The 21,851-nt window shown below is 43.5% G+C and overlaps 1 protein-coding gene across 3 annotated transcripts in view; it reads right to left on the bottom strand.

Annotated features, from left to right (window-relative positions):
* The window catches only part of LOC112560735 (ETS-related transcription factor Elf-3-like), an 84,554-nt gene that overhangs the window by 20,986 nt on the left and 41,717 nt on the right, over window positions 1-21,851 (bottom strand). For 2 of the 3 annotated variants that reach the window (XM_025232761.1, XM_025232760.1), the window contains exons 2-3: window positions 18,373-18,483; window positions 13,678-13,939 (exon numbers count right to left, since the gene is read on the bottom strand). In XM_025232761.1, coding sequence (XP_025088546.1) covers window positions 13,678-13,939; window positions 18,373-18,480 — 370 coding nt within the window. In that variant the 5' untranslated portion in view covers window positions 18,481-18,483. Of the gene's footprint in view, window positions 1-11,096; window positions 11,200-13,677; window positions 13,940-18,372; window positions 18,484-21,851 lie in introns of those variants that run through there. The other variant, XM_025232763.1, reaches the window with a different exon arrangement.

The raw sequence follows: 21,851 nt of genomic DNA, 5'->3' as shown, positions 1-21,851 counted from the left end.
TACGCACGTGAACGGTTGGCCATGCTCGCTGCCAAAAGAAGACTCCAGTCTAAAGGCCGTTGCACATTCTCCGACTTGTGCCACACGCGACGGTGCGACCTCAAGTGACGCGAAACTGTCGCTGACCTGATTTTTAAAACGTTTCATGGCATTTTTTCAAACTTCCAGTTGGAAGAAATTACCGGGACGAGGATTGGGGACAGGACACAAAGAACCCAGTCGTCTTTCTTGAAACACCAGTTTCTCTGTTGGAACCGTGTAAACCTCGCTTAATCTTGCCATCTCTACCGGTCACGAGACCTGTCGCGTCTAGTATAAGCTTCAGTATCAGCCACAACAGTCAAATATTACTTAGCTGGTCGCAAATAAACGTTTCTATCCACCCATCCATGACAAACGGCTTGTTTTCCGACCGACATGTCTGCGCGGCGACCCCAGCGTGACCGGACAGGTGCGAAACATTCGCGATGCTGTCCAAGACTCAAGAACAAAAAAAAAAAAAAAAAAGCCAACCACCACCGTGTCCTCCAGTCCTGGCGCCGCCTAAGCCCAAGGTCAGAACCTAGATCGAGCCCCACGCGCCATCTGTCATCTAGGAGGAGGAGGAGGGGGAGGAGGTACATGCAGTGGGACGGTGGCGTAAGTACACTTGGCCCACGTGCGACATCACTAAGGACACGGAAACACGGGAGGTTCGCTGGAAAGAATGGGTGGGTGGGAGGGTAGGTAGGGGAGTGCGCACACCCATTTCCTCCATCGCACAGTAACCGTCGTGTATCGTATACTTCTCGCGTGCGCACGAGCTACTTACATAGTTGGCGGCTGACAGGGAAGCAAAGAAAGGAAGAAAACGACATCATTTGTCTGGAGGCTGATAAGCGGATTTGACAACTGTTCCTTTTCTAAACCTGATGTGAGAGGGGAAGCTTTCTGACGCAAACAAAAGATGAAATTTTGGAAAAAGGATTTTAGAAACTGAAAAACAAAACTCAACCAAAAACCCCACACCCACCCCCGCAATGTCACTACACACGAAACCGCCATTCCGTTTTGGATGTGGTGTTGTATCAAACACCAGCCAAAGTGTATTTATAATATCATCGCTTCCACGTGCGGGGCCAGGCTCTCGTGCTCGGAGCTGTTACACTGTGCAAACAACGCTCAAACCCGAAGAAAAGGTGGCCGCAAGCACATGAAGTGTAGGTGGTTCACTGTGTCTAAGACAATGCCTAACACTTGACTTCATACTGTTCTTATAAACCAGTTGTTGGGTGGACGGGGAGAGAATACAAAGTAGAACATTAAACTGCTGGGTGAATGAAGTCACAAAAGCCGGAAATTGTGAGTGGATTTTCACGCAGGTATTTTCTATCAGAGATGTCTGCGGTTTGTCTCTAAAGTTACCCGCTATTCCTGGGATGAACCCTGTCAGCGCATGTGTTAGGGGGACGGGGTGGGCTCACCTTACTGGAAGGAACTTTACTGTTCTTCAACGGCCCCGTTAGTCTTTCAAGTACAGGACAGGACTAACTACAATGCACCCTGCTGATTAAGTGAACAGGGCAGTTTTTTGGTTTTTTTTTAAAACATGACTGGGCACGAAAGACATTTTCGCGACACAGACTACATCCGATAAAATATGTGTCTGGTTCAGAAGTCCTTAAAAAATCCCTATTATCACATATGACAGATAGAAGGCTCAGCTAACCACGTGATCTTCCCCCAGCTGAAGAGGTCCTATGGCATCTGCACACAGCCTCTCTCTCACACGCACCCACCTCTGAAGTGGATATATGAGGCAGGAATCTCCTCTACTGCCCTGCAACCCCCATTCCACCGTTCACCCAGTTTTGGGACCACGTGCGCCTCGATGACCCCTACAGCCCGCATTTCGCGGTGAGTTCTTCATCAGTCTCGGGGTGACGAACTGCAAGGAGGTGGCACGGAACATGACAGCAACAGCACAAGAACAGTCGCATCAGCAAGACAAACCTCGGGGCGTAGCAGTGTCGGGGGCTGCTTCACCATCCATAATATTGCTGTCACCCCTCGTCGCCAAACTCATCTCGTCCTCGGTCATGTTCTCGCGACACGCCCGATAACTCTTGCTGCGTGTCTGGGCATCCTTGAAGTGCATAAGCAAACACTTGAGCGGGGAAGGGGGAAACAACAGATACATCACGAGATGCAATAAAAGCAGAAATAAATACGGCCGGCGTATCACGTGACCAGACAAGTATCTGATGACAGGAACCCTACCTTGTTTCTGTCCGCTCCTACCCTGAAAAGTGCTGGTTTTGAGCAGATTTAAAAAAAGAAAGAAAGGAAGAAAGGAAAGGGAAAATCCTACCTATAAGTAATGCCTACCCTATAATATCGAAGCCTTTGACAATATGCAATATGCATACAACACAAACATGCTGCTTCCAGATGTATTTCATATTAGTGTCGTGATTGTAGATTTCTTTCCCGGATTGAGAGCGCATCTGTGCAAAGAAAAAAAATATTTAAATAGCAGAAACAAGTACTCCACACTTATTTAGTGACAAAAAAGGTAGTAAAAACAAGGAAAGAAGTCAGTACTAGGGATAAGCTGCGGATTCCCCCACACTGCGAAGTTCTAGGCAACAGACAAGATACTTACAAAGGGACTTACCAGTGCCACCTGTCCTTTTGTGAATCCAAACTAAAAACCGACAAAGAACCAAAGAGACAGATCAGTGAAGAAATCGGGAGATGGGGGTAGAGGGTATGGTGCGCTAATGTTCCTTTCATTGAGGTTTTGATCGGCGTCAGGATCCCACCCTGGGGCAATGTCAGGACATCATGAGCAAGCGTCTTTTCTCAAAAGGTGTGAACTGGGGTCTGCCTCCGTAAATATTGCTTTAATGTTACTTTACAACAGGGCACAATTACCACTGCTACTACCCCAGGGGTAAAAAAAACTTCCACAGTGTAGTGCTTCATAACTAAAGATCTGATCACACGAACCAGCACATCCCCCGCTACAGACCACTGCGCAAGCATTCGCAATCCCACTTAAACACACTGAAACGCCCCTGTCCAAAGAAATAATAACCATGCTCGGGAAAGCAGATCAGAACAGGAAACGTTCACCTTACATTTTACAATTTCACTAAAGTTCACGTGACCTGCCCGAGATTCTAGGAGAGTGTGCCATCAAACTTTCATCCCTCCAAAACATTTCTTCTGAATTTAAAAATTGTTTCTTCCTGACATTTGAGGATGAATGTTGTCTCTTCTGAAAGATAAAAGAACTTTTTTTTTAAACTAAGGGAAGAGAAAAAAATCCTGGTGAAAGATTTCGCCGTTTGCCGCATTTGCCAACTAGAGAGCGGGAGCCGCAGCCCTCGTGACGTCACATGCCTGCAGTTTCTGCAGTGCCTATGACGTCAGACGACCGCAGAGGGAGATTATCTGGCTCCCCAGAGAACGCCAAGCAGCATGCATCAGCGGACTAGTTTCTAGAACTGCAAGATGCACACGCAATGGGTGCACCTGCACGCTCGACTGAGCAGCAGTGGAAGGAGGGCAAGAGGTCACTCGAACGCAGGCAGAAGGACAACGCAATAAGGGGTGGGGGTAGGTGTGGAGGGGTAAGAACGGTAGCCAGTCCCATCCTCCGACATTGCAGGTGTCATGCCTGTGGTGGCTGCACATTCATCCCCGACCAGTGACCCGCGCAGTGCAGACAAGAGGATAACAAGCCATGCCAAGGGGTAGGGGCCGAGAATGTACCGCACAGTGAACAGTACTGGCCTCGTGTACATAGAGAGAGAGGCTGGGACGGAGGAGAGACCTTGCTAGTACGCCGAAAATCCAACCCCCAAACAACCACTGGAATGTCCCCGATGCAGGACACTCACCCTTCCTCACCCGACCCCTTTCTCCAGTCCTCATTCCTGCTATCTGAGGACGGAGATGAAAGTGAGAAAAAGTCCGATAAAAGGTCGTCAACTGCTGCCCTCTCTTGTTTGCTCTGGACGAAGGGTGAAAGCCCCCTCCCCCTTTTATTAATCGGACAACAAGTCAAATGCAACTGCCTAGTGCAAATTTTATGGCCGCTATGTACGAAAGTTTGCCTGGCAGAGCCACACAGTCAAGAGCATGTGCTCAAGTCACAAGCCACTTTACCGAGATAGTTCTCACAAAATGTGAAGCTTATTCCTCTCATACCAACCGCCAGGGGTCGTGGTTATGAGAGAACGGTGACAGAATCGCACAACCCTAACTGGGGCTCGGTTGCAAGAGCGTTTGTAGAACTACTCGAGTATGTAAGCAAGCTAGCGTGGTTGGCAACATCAAACTACATTCACGAAATCTTTACGCACGAAAAACTAAATAAGTAAAATAAAACCCAGGTGATGACGCTGCAAGTTTCTATCAACATTCCTGCACACCGTTGTCGCTCTCAACAAATTTCTGGCTAATGGTAGTTGAGTTTTGATTTTGCCGGAACTGCTAAGTGTCCTGACCACAGCAGGGACCGAGGGCCGATCAGCCGCCATGAGCCTCTGGTGTCAGGAAGTGCGGCTGCAGGAGGACATCCGCCAAGAAGCAGGACGGCTCTGACACAATCACTGCATCATGATGCTAGCTTCTTCTTCAGTGGATATCCTCTCAAATAAGACAGCATTTTTAGCCCCGACCCTAGGCAATATTTTACAAATCAGAAGAAAGAAAGCGAGAGAGTTGTATGTGTCTGCAATTAAGACTGTTCCTTCTTCTCATGTTCCACGAGTTTTCTCTCTTGGTTCAGTCTCAAGCAGTGAACTACTTACAAACCCTTGTATTGCTCGCTACAGTTATCTCGTAGCACAGAGGTTGTGTACGTGATATACATACAGTACTTGTACACGAAGCGACCGGACAAACAAAGCCTTATCAGCACGCGAGGAGTACAGTACCTATGTGGAGCTCGCGTTTCGCGACGGCGCCCATGGCAACGCGCGCACCGAGTCGCTAGTGACACCACGCTCACAACTGGCAGATAACGGGCCTGGACAACAGCCACCAAGGTCAGGGGCCAAAGTCAAGTGGAGATTGTAACCTTCCCCAACCTCCAGTTTAGTTTCCGTTTGACCTGTCCCAACATGTTCCTGCCTATTATCGCAGTATTTTTTTAAAGGGGGGGATAGGAAGAAGGAATAAGGGGTTGATGTGTCAGAGGGGCGTTGTTTGGATACTAAAGTTTAATTTAGTTGAAAATCCAAAACAAGGAATTGTTTTTCAAATCATTATTTCGTTTTAACTGCACATAAACTATCTGACTGTTTATCTGCAGTCTGACAGCGCGATGTTCTGTTTAACTGTTTACTTCTCTGTGTACATGCAAAGCGAGAGAATGTGACCTAACAAGACGAGGTGGCTGAGCAAGAACAGAAAAACAGCCCCTGTGTGAAAGTGGCCCCCCTTTGGCGACATCTACAGTACAGGAAACGGGGTTAGTGGCTTGTGCTGAAAGTAAGATCGCTCCCGCTTGAAAGATCACGAAACAGGAAGAAAAAGGACACACACACACAAAGCCAAACGGAGAACAGAGTATGTGCTGACAATTCCTAGTCAGAGAGTGAAGCCTGACTAGACGTAGGCTGAACATGAAACGAATCTTGGCTGACGAGGGACGAGAAGGAGCATTCTGATCTCAGACACAAACGCCCACAGGATGCTGCAAAACAATAACAACAATCTGCCCCTTACACTCCGCCCACCTCTCCCCAGAAGTGGAAGGAATCTACTAAACGCCAGTTGACCTTCCTGTTAGTTTCCCAGTTTCTAACATCTAAAGCAACCGCCCCCTCACCCCTCAGTATATATTCCCTAGCAACACATTTGTCACAGTCTTGCCAGGGGAGGGACTGGTACCAAAGTGGAGGGTGGAACAAGGGGCTGATGGTACTGGAAGGCAAGGCTACCGGAGAACGCACGCACGCATACATCCAGGGTGACGTAAGATAGTTGGGCAACAGCTGTGGCCGACTTGTCCCGAGGTCGACAGCCGCTTGGGGGTTGGCATGTGACTTCCTTATGGCGCACCTCCCTTCCCCTCCCCCTTCGCCCGTTATGCGTGCGCGGAAGGACGCAGAGCTTGGGGGACACGACAGCCATGCAGCCAACACCTCGCTGACCTACATCAGTGCCGAGCCCTCCAGCTCCTCCTGCACCCCACTCACTCACCGGCAGCCCATGATATATCAGTGCCACTGATGTGGCTTTTAACAAGGTCGTCGCCTCCCTAATTGCACCCGGTTCAGCTTACCCCAATCTCACACCCGTGTCGAGCCCTGACAGTCGGTGCACCTATCACCGGAAACACACTTGTTGCACAACGCCTGTAAACAGTGCGAAACACACCGAAGGCTCAGAAATTTCCTCTTTGCTAAAAACTGAAAATTAGCATACAGTTTCCCTAACCCCTGCACTTCTTCTAGCCAGTGTCCGGAGCTGTAGCGGCTGCTGATTCGTTAATACAAATAATTAAATTAAAAAGTATGTCAACTTCTGCTGACCCCCGACCCCAGTCCAAGTCCCACGACACCAACGTTATCTACCGACCCGTTATCAAGCTGGTTTGCTCTTTTGACCAAGAATAGTTCAAAGCACACAGAAGCTGCAGTCTGTTTCCGCGCCTGGCCCGCTGCTTATCAAGATCACGTGATAGTGTAATAATGGCGCTTCTCCGGACTGTCGCACGCTGTCCCAGCATTCTGCTTATCACAACAGCTTCCAAACATCTGCTTCACACACACACACAGTGGGCTCTTGTCTCTACTCGCGGCACCGCTACATGCGCGTTCCACCACACAAATGTTTGCTGGTACATACGGCCACCTATCTGCACCGGCAGCTTGTATTATCTCATCAGATATGGACTAGTGCTGACGAAGGAAGTAACGAAAGACTAAGAGTAACGACAGCTGATTAACAAACACCTGTCCTCTTCAGCCATCATGCCACACACTGCACTGAGCAGCAAAACGCATGTCCAAATCAATACCAGTGACAAAACGGAAAATGGCATTGTTCAAATTATGCAGGGTAGAAGCATTGTGACCAAAAAAGAAAAAAAAAACCAAAACCGCTTGTCATTCACAGAAGGCATCCATGGAGAAAACCTAAAAACATATGCTTATCACATACTCAAAAGCCTTCGAGCCTAATATACCATGTACTGTAAACATTCAAAACAAACATTAGACTGCTAGATTATTTCTGCTCGTGAAAAGCTGATTTATTCATTAAAAAAAAAATGTTTCACAACCATCTCCACTATGAACTGATCCAAAGTTCTGCACATCTCTTTATTATGTATTCAACAACCTCCAAGACTTCACAGGAAAAGGGAAGTAACACTGCACTTAAACTTTGCCTTACAATGTAGTCTCCTAGAGTTATGTCCCCTTACTCGCTAGAGACATCGTCGCCATCTACTCGATATTAGTGTCTGGAAGCTTCCAAATAAATCAGACACATACAAAAACGATGTGGCGTAACAGCTACCACATTGTAAATGACAAAAATATGAGATTTTCCTGATTGTTTGCATATGCAAATATTAATTCGTCCCCTGACACACCCCTGAGCCAGATGAAAAAAAATCTGATTCACACATGAAGCTACCATATGTTCTTAGAAATAAACACTTCAGCAACGTAAGCTAACAAAAGCTTCCTTCTACATGAATCACATGCATTACTTCTGTTTTGCATAAACATTCCCAAATGTTTCTAATCTGTTATACACAAATCATTTGTTGCTGGAGCTTTAAATGTAGTAACGAAAACCCTCTGCACATTAGTAACTATTATGCTCCAGCTTGCTACAAAAAACAAGCTTTTGGCAGTAAAAAAACACAAACAAAATGATCAGATTGCCAGACTCAGCATGCATACAACAAAAACAATGAGCTTCCTAATGAGGTTCTGCAACAAGGACTTGACCTTGCGCATTAAAAAAAAAAGTCTATTACAAAAAGCAGGCCATCTGGAAAATGGTTGAAAATATTTTTACACGCTTATAACCATTTTGGGAGCTAATGTAAGTGTTTTGTACTGTATACCTCTGCAGAATGTAAAAACAGCAGCAGGATCTGCACCATTTGAAAAGCCAAAGATAAAATGTTAGAACCATTTTGACTAAACAGTCAAGTGCTGCAAATAAAGGTAATTTTGTCAAAACTATGGTGTAAAATCATTCTGACATTACTGCCTCATATAGTAACAGGCCAAGTTCTCAAACAAGAAATCAGGCCATACAGTCCCAGCATTTCCTAAATCCAGAAAACATTTGGGCTACTCTAGAAAATACATAAACAAGTAAAAGCAAGATCTACAAATGTGTCAGTAAGCAATTTGTTGCATGTTGATAGCAGCTGTTATAAATAGATGGAAAATGTCAGAGTATGTTGGAAAGAGTTAAGTGTCTAAATGTCTCATCATTTTGCAACCACATTGCAACAAGCTTGCATAATTTAAAAATGACAACAACAAAAAATTATCATCTTATTTGAATATCTCTATAGTTCCAAGAGGCTACAGAATATGCACATGCATGAGCATGTCACCGACCTGTCGTGTAACCTCATCTAATCAAAGTAGGCAGATAAGATGCTCCTGTCACTGAAACTTAGCCTGTTCTGGATGTTGGTGCGATAAAACCCACCTGTCACACAATCCTGTATTATCAAAGTAGGAAGGTTAACCCTCTCAACAATAACGTACGCTGTAATTATGAAGGCATGAAACAATGAGGCTGAAGTTATGTGACAATGGTTCTTCAAGGTTACTTAAAAAAAAATGCATCTGCAGCGCTTGTGAAGTTTTGACAACCCTTTATAAAAAAAATACCACTGTCACCAGACGAACTATTCATTTAGAATCTGCCTGCCAGCATAAAACGTGATGCACTCCTTTTGTTTGTGTTTATGGTAGAATGAATGTTATACTTGTTTGAGTATAGCGGAGTGCATAAAAACTTAGTGATGAAATTGAACAGCTGCTTCTACCATCTTCTCCATATTCTCAAGCTCGTCTTGAAGACCATCTGTATTATTCCTAGCACAGAAGGAACAGCTTCTATCCTAACATCTCTAACAAGACCATATTTCAACAGCATCATGAATTAATAATAATAAAGTGAACTTTGATAACACCATATCCCGGCCCTATGGACAACTCGTGGCATTTTACAAAAAACTCATCATAAGTAAATTAATGGACTGGCATGATTTTGTTTATAAACCACAATATTCACTGGTGGCTGCAAACGCTTGATATTCTGTTTAGAGCAGACTCAACTTCCTTGGTCCCAAGGTTTTACTTTAAAAAGGTTTTGAAACCAAATTGTCATCATAGTATTGGGACATAACTTTACTGTACTTGTTCACATCTAATCTATTGTTGTCTTATAATTAAATTAAAGAAATAAAATGAGGCTGATAGTGTTGACAAGAAATATGATGCTCCCACATCATCTTTTGATGACTGGGTGTAATTCTTAACAAGGTACAAATTCCCCCAAATCTAAACAAGTAAATGTTCCATTCTCATGAAACAATATTTTAACCTGTGTTTTGGAAAGAAATCAACCCTCATTACAACTAGGCATTCTGTTAAGGTAATGTGCTTAAAGCTCCCCCCCCCCAAATCAGCTAATGCCTCCACAATTAAAGACGATCCACATAAGCTCTCGCCCTCTAAAATTAATTTTAAAATTTACAATGAACTTCTGTGACATGTTAATGAACTCATCAGCATCAGGTATGTGGCTGACATGAGCTATACATCCTTCTACTCTTTTTATGTCCCAGTAGGAGTACCTGTACTTTCCGTAAGAGCAATGATTAGAAAGACCACAGATGTTCAAAGTAACGATTAAAAGGACTATAAGTCTAAGCCCTTGGTACATCACAGAAAGTTCAATAAACAACAGACATTACTGTGTGAACCTAAGCACTTTAGCTACAACACACACACACAGATTGCTACTAGTTGCACTTCTGGCATGGGCACAAGCTGTGCTAAATAGTAATTCCCTTCAATTTAACCAAGGATTAAGGTCATTTATTTTCTAAATACATAGAGCCTGGAGCACTTTAAAGTAATTTCAATGATGAAAAGCAGAATCATGTGACATTAAGCAACACTTTAAAGGAAATATCAGGAAAAAAAAATCATGTAATCACTAGTAACAATCTCCGCAAATTAATTTCATTTTGAACTAATAATGATAGTCTTGTTACAATGACTTACATAATACAAGATTATGAAGTTGAGTCCTTAAAGCAATCCTGTATCAGGAAATATTAAATAGAAAGGTGATCAGAAATTTAGAAATACTGGTTATCAAAATATAAACTGAGCTACTTTTAACTATGTTATAACATGATGTAGGAAATATGTAATAACAGGAATAAATATTAAATTAACCATAATCATGGTGACTACTGACTTATCATATCCATGCCACTTTTAATTATCAAAACTGTAAATTAATTCCCAAACTTTTTATGTCTACAGTATATTTGGTCTTTGTCGTGGTCCGATTTGATGGTGTTTGCATATTGAATAATCATCATTGAATAATCATCTGTAATAACTGTCAATTAATTGTTCCATGTTCGTTAGCTTTTCTGTGATGACGATACTTTTTTAGCTTTACGTGTGCATTCAAGATGACACGTATCCTGTCTACACACACGCAATCACATTCAAGCATTGACAACGAACTACACACGAATCAGCTGCTTGAGAGCTTCGGCTTCGCTGCAGCTAACAATCTCGGCGACTGCCGAGTCGTTCACAGACGGAAATATCTACTTCAGCCAGACCACGATACCATTCTTAATTCTCTAAACGGCGTTCTTAGCAACATTCACTCCAACACGCAAATGCTATCGAGTTAAATATCAGGAAGCGAACATCGCTACTTCCTGGTTTTTGTTTTTTTTTAACGGGACACTACTAAAACTTCTGTAACTCATTATTTAGCAAAATAACAACATGATGCAATAAAATTCACGCGGCCGACATGGTAAAACGACTGTCGACTCGCTGTATTACAGCCTTGGAGCTTACCTGCTTGAATCAACAGATCTAGATTATTCTTCTTCCGTGAGGTTGACTTCGTAGCCATTTTGCTACCCAATAGTAAACAGATCCGTCCGCATGGCCCCGTAATGAAACCGGAAACAAACTCCAGACAAGGTAACATAGTCCCGTTCTAAACCCACACGCAGTTCGCTAGGATTGTGAAAACGGATTGATTTCATTCTTGTTGTTGAAAAACAGCATAAAAACTGATCTTCCGCATACACGGCTAAAGGAAGGAGTAATGATAAATTTAGGTTTAGGCCGAAAGCGCGGACGTGGATAAAGACTAGGTGTGGAGCGGCAGTCTGTAAGTGTGGCTGGATGGATGTCCGCACACGTGGAACCTGTACACCAAGTACGCACACGTCTTCACAGCCTTGATCTCACTGTTGTCAGTGAATGGAGGATTATCTTAAGGTTGACTATTTGTGAAGTGGCACTGTAACTTTCCCACTGCCTCTTTGCCTGCCTTAACAACGACTCTTTAAATAAAATTATTTTTTAAAATTTATATATATGTGTGTGTGTCGGATGTGTGTGTTTACATGAATATCGTGATATTTTAAAATTTGGTCCGGGTGTAAAGGTAAAACCCTGAAATAGGTCGAAGTCAACATAGTCAAATGACATATCCATACATAATATGTTATAGCATTTTGCCATGTAATATAAATACTAGAACATATTAAGTATGGATATATATAATTTTATATGTGGTGTGCACTCCTTCCGTTACTATCGAAAGTGGGTGAAGGTGGAGTGGGGGGTCCACAGCCAAAGCACATGGAGGGGAGGGAACTCTGTATACAGTTGTGAGACTTATGCTTGTTGATTATGCCCCTTAATAATAATAAAAATCATGCCCTTACCATCTTATAAATATTTAATTCTTAAAAAAAATCAGAGAAAGCTTAGTCTCAGCCACAAAATATATAAAGTCATTTGAAGTTAACCTACATTTGCTTTACTTTTCTTCCATATACTGCTAATCGCGGCAAAGTGGTGGGAACCAAACATATGCCTAGATAATATTTAGCAGCTACTAAGCAGGAAGAAACTAGGACGGTTAAGAATTAAAATTTCTATGACACTAGTACGTACAACACTAGTTGTCAGTGCATCTGTACACATGATATGTATTTAGTGTGTTCACTTTGAACAGTTTAATTATGATTTTTTAAAAAAGGTGTTGAAGATGTCTGTTGTATCATTTGTCATGCTAAATTAGCATGGAAAGTCTTGTCTATTTTTTGTGCACTTTCTAAAGTCAGATAGATAAACTTACATTTGCATGGTTGCTCTCGGCAGCAGCAAAATGTTGGAATTCTCAAATGTTAAGCACACGCATAACTGTTCACAGTTAATGATGACAATTTTGCTATAGGTTACTTAAGGCAAATTCTATTTATTTCTGAAGCATTAACAAGTATCAAGGAAAACTGTTGGAAATGGAGATTATTAGGGTGTAAAAAAAGTGTGGAATTGTATGTAAAAAGGAGTGGAATCTTAAAAGGAATATTGATTTTTTTTGTTTTATTTGGCAGATTTCAAAAGAGGAAAATGGTGACTTCTTTTTTGCTGTCTTTCTTTTCTCTTCACTTATTTTTGAGGCTAGTTTGCTAAATGTTATTACCAAGATCATTTTCTGAGAGCAGAATTTTTTTCAAATAACTAGCTCTAGAGATACTACATCCAAAAATCTGAATAATGCTCCCATGTTTATGAGATAAATGCCTTCCAGCATCACAGTTCTCATCTGCAGTTAGGAAAGGTCAAGATCAAACTCTCCTAAGACATCAACAGCTCAGTGGCTTTCTCATTCAATGATATCAATTTAAATTGATTTAAATGTTATTAAGAAACTAATTTTATTCATAAGAAACTAATGAGAATACCATATTCTGTTAATCTGCTCGCAACCTTGAGACTCAGGACAAAGTTTAACACAAATAAGATACAACTTATAAGTTATAACTTGCGACAAGTGAAATTCCCTTGTACAAGGGCTCTTTCTTGCTTTGCAGATCTTCATCTGAGTTTTTTAAAAGTGTATCATTACCATCATTTTAAGAAGTTATGATAGATGGCCTTTAAAAAGAGCTATGGGATTATATGCACAAATTTTGTACGAAAGATTTCTGTCACAGGAAGAATTGAGCATCTATTCTTACTGAATTAAATACAAATTTATCAGTAACTGCACTTATAAACTTGTTAGTAAACGAATACCAGATGGCACTATAGTTGAAGTTGGTGAGAGTGTACATTAAATCAACTTTTGGCAATATCCGGAGCTATTGTGTTAAAATAGACTAGAATAATCCAGGAGTATTTCTAGCATTCTACTTCTTTGCATTTATTATAGTAACTATTATTTATTTTTGCTTGTGAATGTTTACCTTAGAGAGAGATGGTGATGGAATAGCAGATGCAGAAGAAAAAGGAAGAGTAGGTGGAAAAGATAAACAATTATCTGCCCTTACTCCCGCATTGTGAAGTAAACTTTGTATGCTGATAGCAGCAGCTAACAAGTCCAGCCTAAACCAAGAGGATGTAAGGTGCTCACCTTCCGTACTGTCCAACCTCCACCGTTGTGAACGAATTTGCTGCAGTGTGAAATTGTTAACACCGGAGTCATCACTGTCTGATTCTGAGTCCGACATAGCATTCTGGTTAACCTCACTGGCGAGTTCTTCATCAAAACGAAAGCACTGGAAGCGGTCGCCATCCTCCTCGATGCTGTCTGCATCTAGTGCATGCAAGCGCTCACTCAGGAGCTCCACAAAGTCTCTAGGTTGGGGCAGCACAATCACTGGTGGGCCACAGTCCTGTAGATTTTAATAAAAAAAACAATCAGTTAAAAATGGCCATGATAAGATGCATCCTAAATTTCATTATTTGTAGCTTCTTTGAGAAGCGTTAGCAAAAACACACGCGCACTCAAAACAAAAAATCGTTAGTGCGAAACAGGGGAAACAACTTCCGTAAATCAGGTGACGTACCAATACAGGATTGTGTCCCTTGTGTCGCGTCTCGCGAAAGACCGAATGACGCCTGCGCATAGCGACTGTGATTGAAGAAGATGGTTTCAAGAGAGAGGATGTTAGGTTTTGAAGGGATCAGAGGCGATTGACACACTTTTCCACTCGAAAGCAGCAGACATAGCATACAGATAGCCAGAAGACTGATTTTATTTGCAAGACTATCTCTACACAGCCATGACAGAGGGAACAGGGCAGGAAATCGAACCCTATCCATGTTTTTGCCTGGAAGTCTGTAGTTCGATTCCAGTAGAAGAACGGTTCAGATTTTTAAACACGTGACTCTTCAGAGTTTAGGAGGGGAATAGAGGGGAAAGGAAAACAGAAAAGATGTAAGGAAAGGCGGCGTGGAGAAAGAGAGTGAGTCAGATAGCATTGCCATTTTGAAGTCAGCACAAGGGGAAGCGGATAGCGCTGGCATCCGAAACTGAGAAGTGGAAGGTTCGTTACCTGTGTAGGGCAACAAACTTCCCTCAGTTGACCCTACTGGCGGGAATGGGTACCTTGCTCCTTAGACGGTTGGGGAAGGTAAGACAGCAAGAGAGCAGATAGGCAAGACCCTGACGTACAGCAGGCCCAAGAAAAGTGAGATCTCTAACACCTCTCTCCTCAACGAACTGAGGTCAGACCTTTACCTTACCAATACAAACAATGGATGTACTAGATTTAGTTTCAGAACTGCTTAATGGTCTCGAGAGTGCATTTTCTTCCTTATAACTGAGCTCAGCTCAGCTCGAGGTACTATTTTTAAGGGATTGTAAAGGGAAATTAAAACTGCTTAGAATCTCGTAAAGAGTAGGATAAATTCGAATCTCGTCTATTTTTGTGTCTGTTCAAGTGGAAAAAGTTGAAGGTTATGTCGAATGTTGTGTTTAATAACAGAAGTTACACGGGACTCTTTCGTTTGCTGAGACGAAGTCTCGTTCTACGTCACGTGACCTTATGACATGACCAAGATTGCTGCCAAGTGAGAGACTGTTTTCTATAAGTTTTAAAACTATGCAATGAAAAGTTCACTTTAAACCTAAATTAACTCACGAGACACCACCGATGATGAGTTCAAATTCTAGCAATGATCTGACTTCCCGACACTTTCTGTCTGTCTTGGTTCGTCTGCTAACAGTCTCGGGAAGATATCGTGGTTACTCGGCGGAAGGACACAACTGTCGATTTTACTGGATTTTGTCGCTTTTTATAACCGAAATAGTGCTAATAAGTGGTAATAAAGTGAGAAACATATCATTTATTTCTTCTGCATTGCTCTCGTGCACTTTAATCGTAAGTAAATATAATTTTTAAACTGACCTTAACCACAGTCTTATCACAGCCTTGAGTATACCGTTAAATACACTCACCCCCTTCCATTCTCGAGATAAACGCCCACGAATATTGCCACACACAGCAAAAAGAAAAACTCGTGAGATCACGTTTGCCCGCAGATTTGTACTTTAAGCTGATCTACTAATGTCTATTTCTTAGTAACCCTAGTAAGATATATAAAACTGGAAAGTATTATGATGGAAAACCCAGAGTAAATGCGTGAGATAGAGAGAGAGAGAGTACAAATGCAGGAGAAAAATATGCAAAAGAATGAAGTTATGAAAGAGAGTCGTGTGTTTGGGTGCTGCTGGGATTTTTTTTGAAGAAAACTAATAATGAGAGATAAACGACTTTGTGCTGTTTTCCTTTGGGCGCCAAGAAAGGGTGGGGTAGATCTGTCTGACGATGCAGGAACAAGTGAACAGTTTCTTCCTGTCTCGCCTGACAGAACCCACAGTGCCTTTATCTGATCGGTGCTGTCTGGGGTTTATTCTCGTTATAACAGCTTGCAATGCTGTTGAAAACTGTCCCCCCCCCCACCTTTCCCTCCACAGAATTTCACCTTTTCGTTTTCGAGTGGAGAGTGGGGGTGACTAACTAGAACGGGGCTCCCCGTCCACTGACGCACGCGCGCAATGGAGCTGCAATATTTTGGACGGCGTGCTTGCGTTGTCAAACTCGTCTTCCACCTTGGCCTTGGTGGCAAGATAAGCCTGCACCTCGCTGCACAACACACTGCAGCAGCCTTTACACCAGGAGTGAGAGAAGAATACAACTATTGACCAGCGTACTAAATCTGCCGGGTGCAGTGCTTATTGCTGCTGTCTAGTGCCGTCAACGAGCAGCAAAAAGCAAGCGCGTGGCTTTTACGAGCGTCACGAGCAAACAAAGCCGCGTCCATGGCTCGCCGAGTCTCCCGCATCGTGACGTCACAGCCTGGCCCGGTAAACAGACATGGAGATCGGTGGGCGCCGCCATCGATGAGAAGGGACGGGAAATTCCAGAAATCAAGACAAGCCATCACGAGGTGTCAAGGGTCGTAACTGCCAAATCAATAGCAGGCACGTGAGCGTGCGCGACGTGAGACGACGCTGACTCACGAGGCTAAAAATAGAAAGCTGGCAAGATGGCGGGTCGCCGGTCGATGACAGCCTTGTACATCATAGGGTAGAGACGCCAATGACTGGCACTACGACACTCCATACATCCGGGCGCTTGCAATCATTAAACGTTTTTGTGTGTGTGGTTTGTTTTTTTAAATTCGTAAGTGCAACCTTTTCCCAACTCTGGTATTCAAAGATTGTCGCACGTTACTTAAAACGACGTCTACGACATGACAGAACTTACTGAGGTCTACGATGTCAAAAATATCTTAATAAATACAGGGCGGATAAATCCTGGTTTCACTTCTTACATGGTAAGAAACACTTGACCCCTAATACATATGAAAGACAACGGCTGTTTGTTTTCGTGTTTCGCATGACCCGACATGACTGGGTCAATCTGTCCATTTGAGTTCCTGCATATTCCCTGGCAAGCCGGCTTATAGTCAGCTATAGAAACGTGACCTAATTATTGTGAGCCTCGTAATGAAGTTCGTGTGGCAGTTGTTGATTTGTGATGTCTGTAATTATTGCACGGACTCCTGGAAGGTTGTTCCATGTCGTCTGTGTAGCGTGTGTTGCATTAAAACACCCAAAAATACATTTGCATGCTAAAAGGCGGGCGATTTACCGGTTTCTTCGAAATTTCTGGTATAGACCAAGCCGTTAGCTGCCACACGTCAGCCTTCAAGACAGACTAGTCACGGGCTGTGCCAGATCCCTGGCAGAGCTATCGCCTCTTCGCTGACCTGGCAACTTCAACCATTTTAATTAACCAAGAATCAGTCTTTAATTACATACACTCAGCGCTTTTTAGATAAATGTGCAGCGGTAGTATCATTTACTTGTCCTGAGCTTCGTGTGCATCGCACATTATCATTATCATCGTCGTCGTCGTCGTCGCGTTTGCACTCGATGCTCTTGTTGTAGCCTCATTGAAATATTGATATCGAAGTTTGACTCTTTGCATTAGAAAAATCGTGTACTGCCGATCCCTGCTTTATCCACTAGCTTTACTTGTACAAGGTGTGTACTTGGGGAAGGGGGTGTGTACTGACATACTATACCGTCGTGCACCCGACCCCAGACTGTACATCACTGGCATCTGACGTCACAACCACACCTCGCCTTTCATCAAGCGACGATTGTTCTAGAGGTGAGAGAACGACGAGTCCCTTCCCTAATTATTCATTTCGATTTTTTTTTTTAAATGCATGGAACGGGTTGTTCTCGATTTTCTTCTGAAACCCATCTCTTGAGAGGTCCGTTATCATCCTCCTTCATTCATGGCGCCGACAGCTTACTTGGTCTGTTGGTTCTCTATGTCTCATTTGCCAAAATGGCGCCGAAAAGGTAATTAAAATTTGAATTTAACTGAAATACAATAAGCTAGGTTTTCGCTCCTGTACGTCACGAGGTCTTTCGACCAGCAACGAGAAACTGTTTCATGTGAGTTTAAGTTTGTATAGTTTTGAGCCGACACGATGGGGTTCCTGTAGTATTATAAAGTTTACAGTCTATACCATAAACTGGGGTTCCTGACGGTTTGCCAAACACGCACAGGTTGAAGTCAGCATGAGCGGTGAGGGATCCACCCTTATGAAGGGCTTACAGAGTGAAGAGAACTCAGTTGTACAGGTGACTGGCAAAGTTTAAAATCAAACAGGGATCAAAGGCGTTAATGGAGAATAATTTAGTCGTGGTAGGTGAATGGAATGTGAAAAAAGAGATAGGTGTGGTTAAAAGATGAACCCAGGAGGCAGAGGAGGGTTAGATGAATGGATGAAAACTGCTTACCATGGACGGCAGCGCCAGTGTGTCACAACTCTGGGGTAGAAACGGGTCGCAGTGGCTCCGCAGTCGGCTGTCGCCGTCATTGGATTCAGGACTTATCACATCGACCATGGTCTGCAACACGAGCAGTTAGTCTGAGATTTCTTTTATTCCTTCCTTCCCCAAGTTTTTTTCCCCTCTCTCTCTCTCCACTCTTGCAAGCCTTGTTACAATTGTAACCGGACCGTTCAACCCCCACCCCATCCACGTTAAACAGTTGGAAGATGACAGCAGAACTAAGAAGTGTTCGATTTAATCTCTCGTGTATCCACTTATAGAGGCTGATCACTGGCCAGGTATCAACACCCGAACAAAGACAAGACCGGAAGGGAAAGAGCAGGAATCAACTGCATTATTTTAGCTGAGGCAGATGGAATATCAAGACTTTATACTTGCTGACCACAAGCGCGAAACTCTAAGACACGAACCCCCTGACCCCAGACACGAGACACACGTCACCACTCCTCCCCGATGTGTCTCTACCATTCGTGTTGTTCACACATCTCTCAATCATTCAAAGCCACACGCGATTCATTAATATACCAAGCATTCCATCAGCATACCTTAAAAAAACAGATCATTTATTTTCTGACCACGAGAGGTCACATTTTTAGTCCATTACATTCGGCCTGACGTTAAGCCTGGGATAAAACGCTTGGGTGAAAAAGGTTCTAAAAAAAAAAAAAACCAGGCCGATCCCCACCCTCCTGCTTCACTCCCTCATTGTCTCCATCCGGTGTGGCGGCAGTTAGGATACAAATTTGCCGTTACAGGTAAGCCTCGGAGGAATTAACTTGATCAAAGCACACTCACCTGCAAGTCGTGTAATCGCTCTTTCACTACACCCCCACCCTACACCCCACCCCAAATAAAGGACAATAACCCTCCGTACGACGAAGATGGTCTGAAGGCGAGACAATATGTCGGTCGGCGTGAAGCCTCGCTCAGGTTACCGCCCTTGCGCAAACATGGGGGCTTGTTGAGAAGCCCGTTAGAAAGGTGCACCATGTCTACGCGCTCTTCAAATTTGAACGGAATGCGAGGGAGGGGAGGGTACTGTGACGTCACTGACACCAGCCGGGTGGGGGCAGGCGGAAGCAGGGCGGTCACGGTCAGTTTGTCGTGGGAGGTTGTGAGAGGGATTCGCAAGTAGTGAGCACAGCTTACGACACCAGGGGTCGGGAAAGGTGCCTTGCAACAATTCATCAAAATTTTCCCGTCTTTTCAGAGAAAAGCTCGGAACAATTCTAGAAACCCTTAATGTATGCGGAAACTTCTCGGGCTAAAATTATAACCAAGAAAAAAAGTAGAATTTTTCATCCCCAGCTTGCTGTCTACGTTGAGCAGTACTTTCGGTTCCACTGCAGGGATTCGAACACAACAGCAGTGCTAGAAGTACAGAGATGAATATTTCAGAGAAAACCCTGACGATCGGCCGATAGGAGAGATCCACCACATCTATAATTAACTTCAGAATTTTACATTTTAAAACCTTATAGAATAGCCAAGCGCCCATGATGACATAGAAAAACCCTCTTCAAGATTCTTTATTCTTACACCCTCCTCGGGATACTGAGATATTTAACATTTTCGCGAAAGGACCAGTCGATCACGTGATGTCATGGCAGCTGACGTTAGGGATGACTAGATACGAAAGTAAAGTCACTCTCAAAACAAACCCAAGGATCTGAAAAAAAGTCCAAAGCTTCGGCCAACTTCTGCCTTGGAGGCCACGAACTCTGGAGGATTCAGAAAGATGGTGGTTTGCGCTTCAGGGTTCTTTGCAATAGGTCTTCCTCATCACCGCTCCCCAGGGAAAACTCAAGTTTCGACCCTTCCAGCTGACCGACCCAGTGACCTGATATGACTTGGCGCACCTACTTTTGCATGTACGGTTTTTTAATGGCGAGGTCCAACAAGGCCCCAAAAAAGAAAAACTGGATAGATGGAATCAGTCGTGACTAGCTCACAATACGTGAGTCATCTTCAATTGTCAACGCTGAGGTCATCGTAGATACATTTTAGTCACTTCCCACACCCGGGTAGGTGGGGGTTACTTGCGTGATGTGTAATTTCACATTCAATTTCACACAATGGTGAACGTGAAAAGAACGTTTATTGAAGTCGCAAACAAGTCCAGGTAAACAAATTTATTGCTGTTGAATGAAACATGACTAACGCAACTGCCAAATCATGAGAAGGATCAATCTTCTCCGCCCACAACTAACAAGAGAAGAGTGAATTATTGCTATGAACGACTTTGTGGTTTACCGTTATCTATGGATGATCCTCCAATTTTTTTTTTTATTTTTGTTTATCTACTAGTCTGCCTGACCTAATGATTCTCACTAGAAGAGTTTAGAAAAAAAAAAAACAAACAAACAAACAAAAGTACTCAGAGAGAAGCTTTTCCCACTTTGCGAGATTCAAATTGTAAGTTCTCGGGAAATCCCTGGTGACGTCACCAACGGGATGCGCACCACGATGCGCACGGACCTGTATGACAATAAAATTACAGGACATAAGTCCGGGTCATAAGACTACGTCCTGGATGTCTCCAGATGTGACACCTGTTTACGGGCTTGTTTGTCGGGAGTCTTTCCTGTTTTCTTACTGTTTCATTATCTCCCCCTTCCAACCGCAACTAACGAGTGAAGTCACCCATGGGTGGAAGCACGTTCGCACATTCTTAGGATCGTAGGAAGATCGGGATTTCATAGAGGGATCTATAATGTTTTAGGGTGTCATATAAAGCCGGGGGCCGCTGCACACAGGTAGCAGTATTTTTATTTTTATTTGTTACGAACGCGAAGGCAAGAGAGAGAGACGCGGGCTGAGCAAACGTCGTTCATATTTGACCCCAACCTCCGGGTCAAGCTGGTGTCATCTTTCTCCCGCCCGCGAACGTCTGGGTACAGGAGAACGAGAAAATGTGGTGGGTAAAAATAAAACTAAAGGTGTAGGTGGGTGAGAAATGTTAATGTACACCCACTTGCAACTCAAAGCGGTGTCCTTCAAGGGACTGGAATAGAGGAAGGGGTTAGGGCTGCACGTGTCTGAGTGCGTGTGTGTGTGTGTGCCTACTTGCATGGGATGTTTGTATGTGTGTCTGCGTGCCGTTATACACACCTGCGTGCATGAGATATTTTATGTGTGCCTGCCTGCCTGCATGAAATGCCGCTCTGCACGAAAATAAAAAAAGAGGTAAAGGTCGTCCCCTAACCTTTTTTTTCTTTTTTTTTTTTTTTGGTCTTGGGAAGTGAGGTGTTCGAAACCCCACTTTTTACGGACAACTTTTTTTTTTGTGAGGGCCGTGGCCATCTCCTTTCCCATCGCTGTCTTACATTTCCCGACCATCTACGGAGTTATGTAACCTTTTCCGACAGCTGGGTCGAGTGGGGGAAATATAAGCTGCGCTGCACGGGTATCGAAAGGCGCGCCTC

Source organism: Pomacea canaliculata, linkage group LG3, assembly GCF_003073045.1.
Source record: "Pomacea canaliculata isolate SZHN2017 linkage group LG3, ASM307304v1, whole genome shotgun sequence".
NCBI lineage: Eukaryota > Metazoa > Mollusca > Gastropoda > Architaenioglossa > Ampullariidae > Pomacea > Pomacea canaliculata.
The sequence above is the reverse complement of the archived record's forward strand: the minus strand, read 5'-3'. Positions and strand labels throughout refer to the sequence as shown.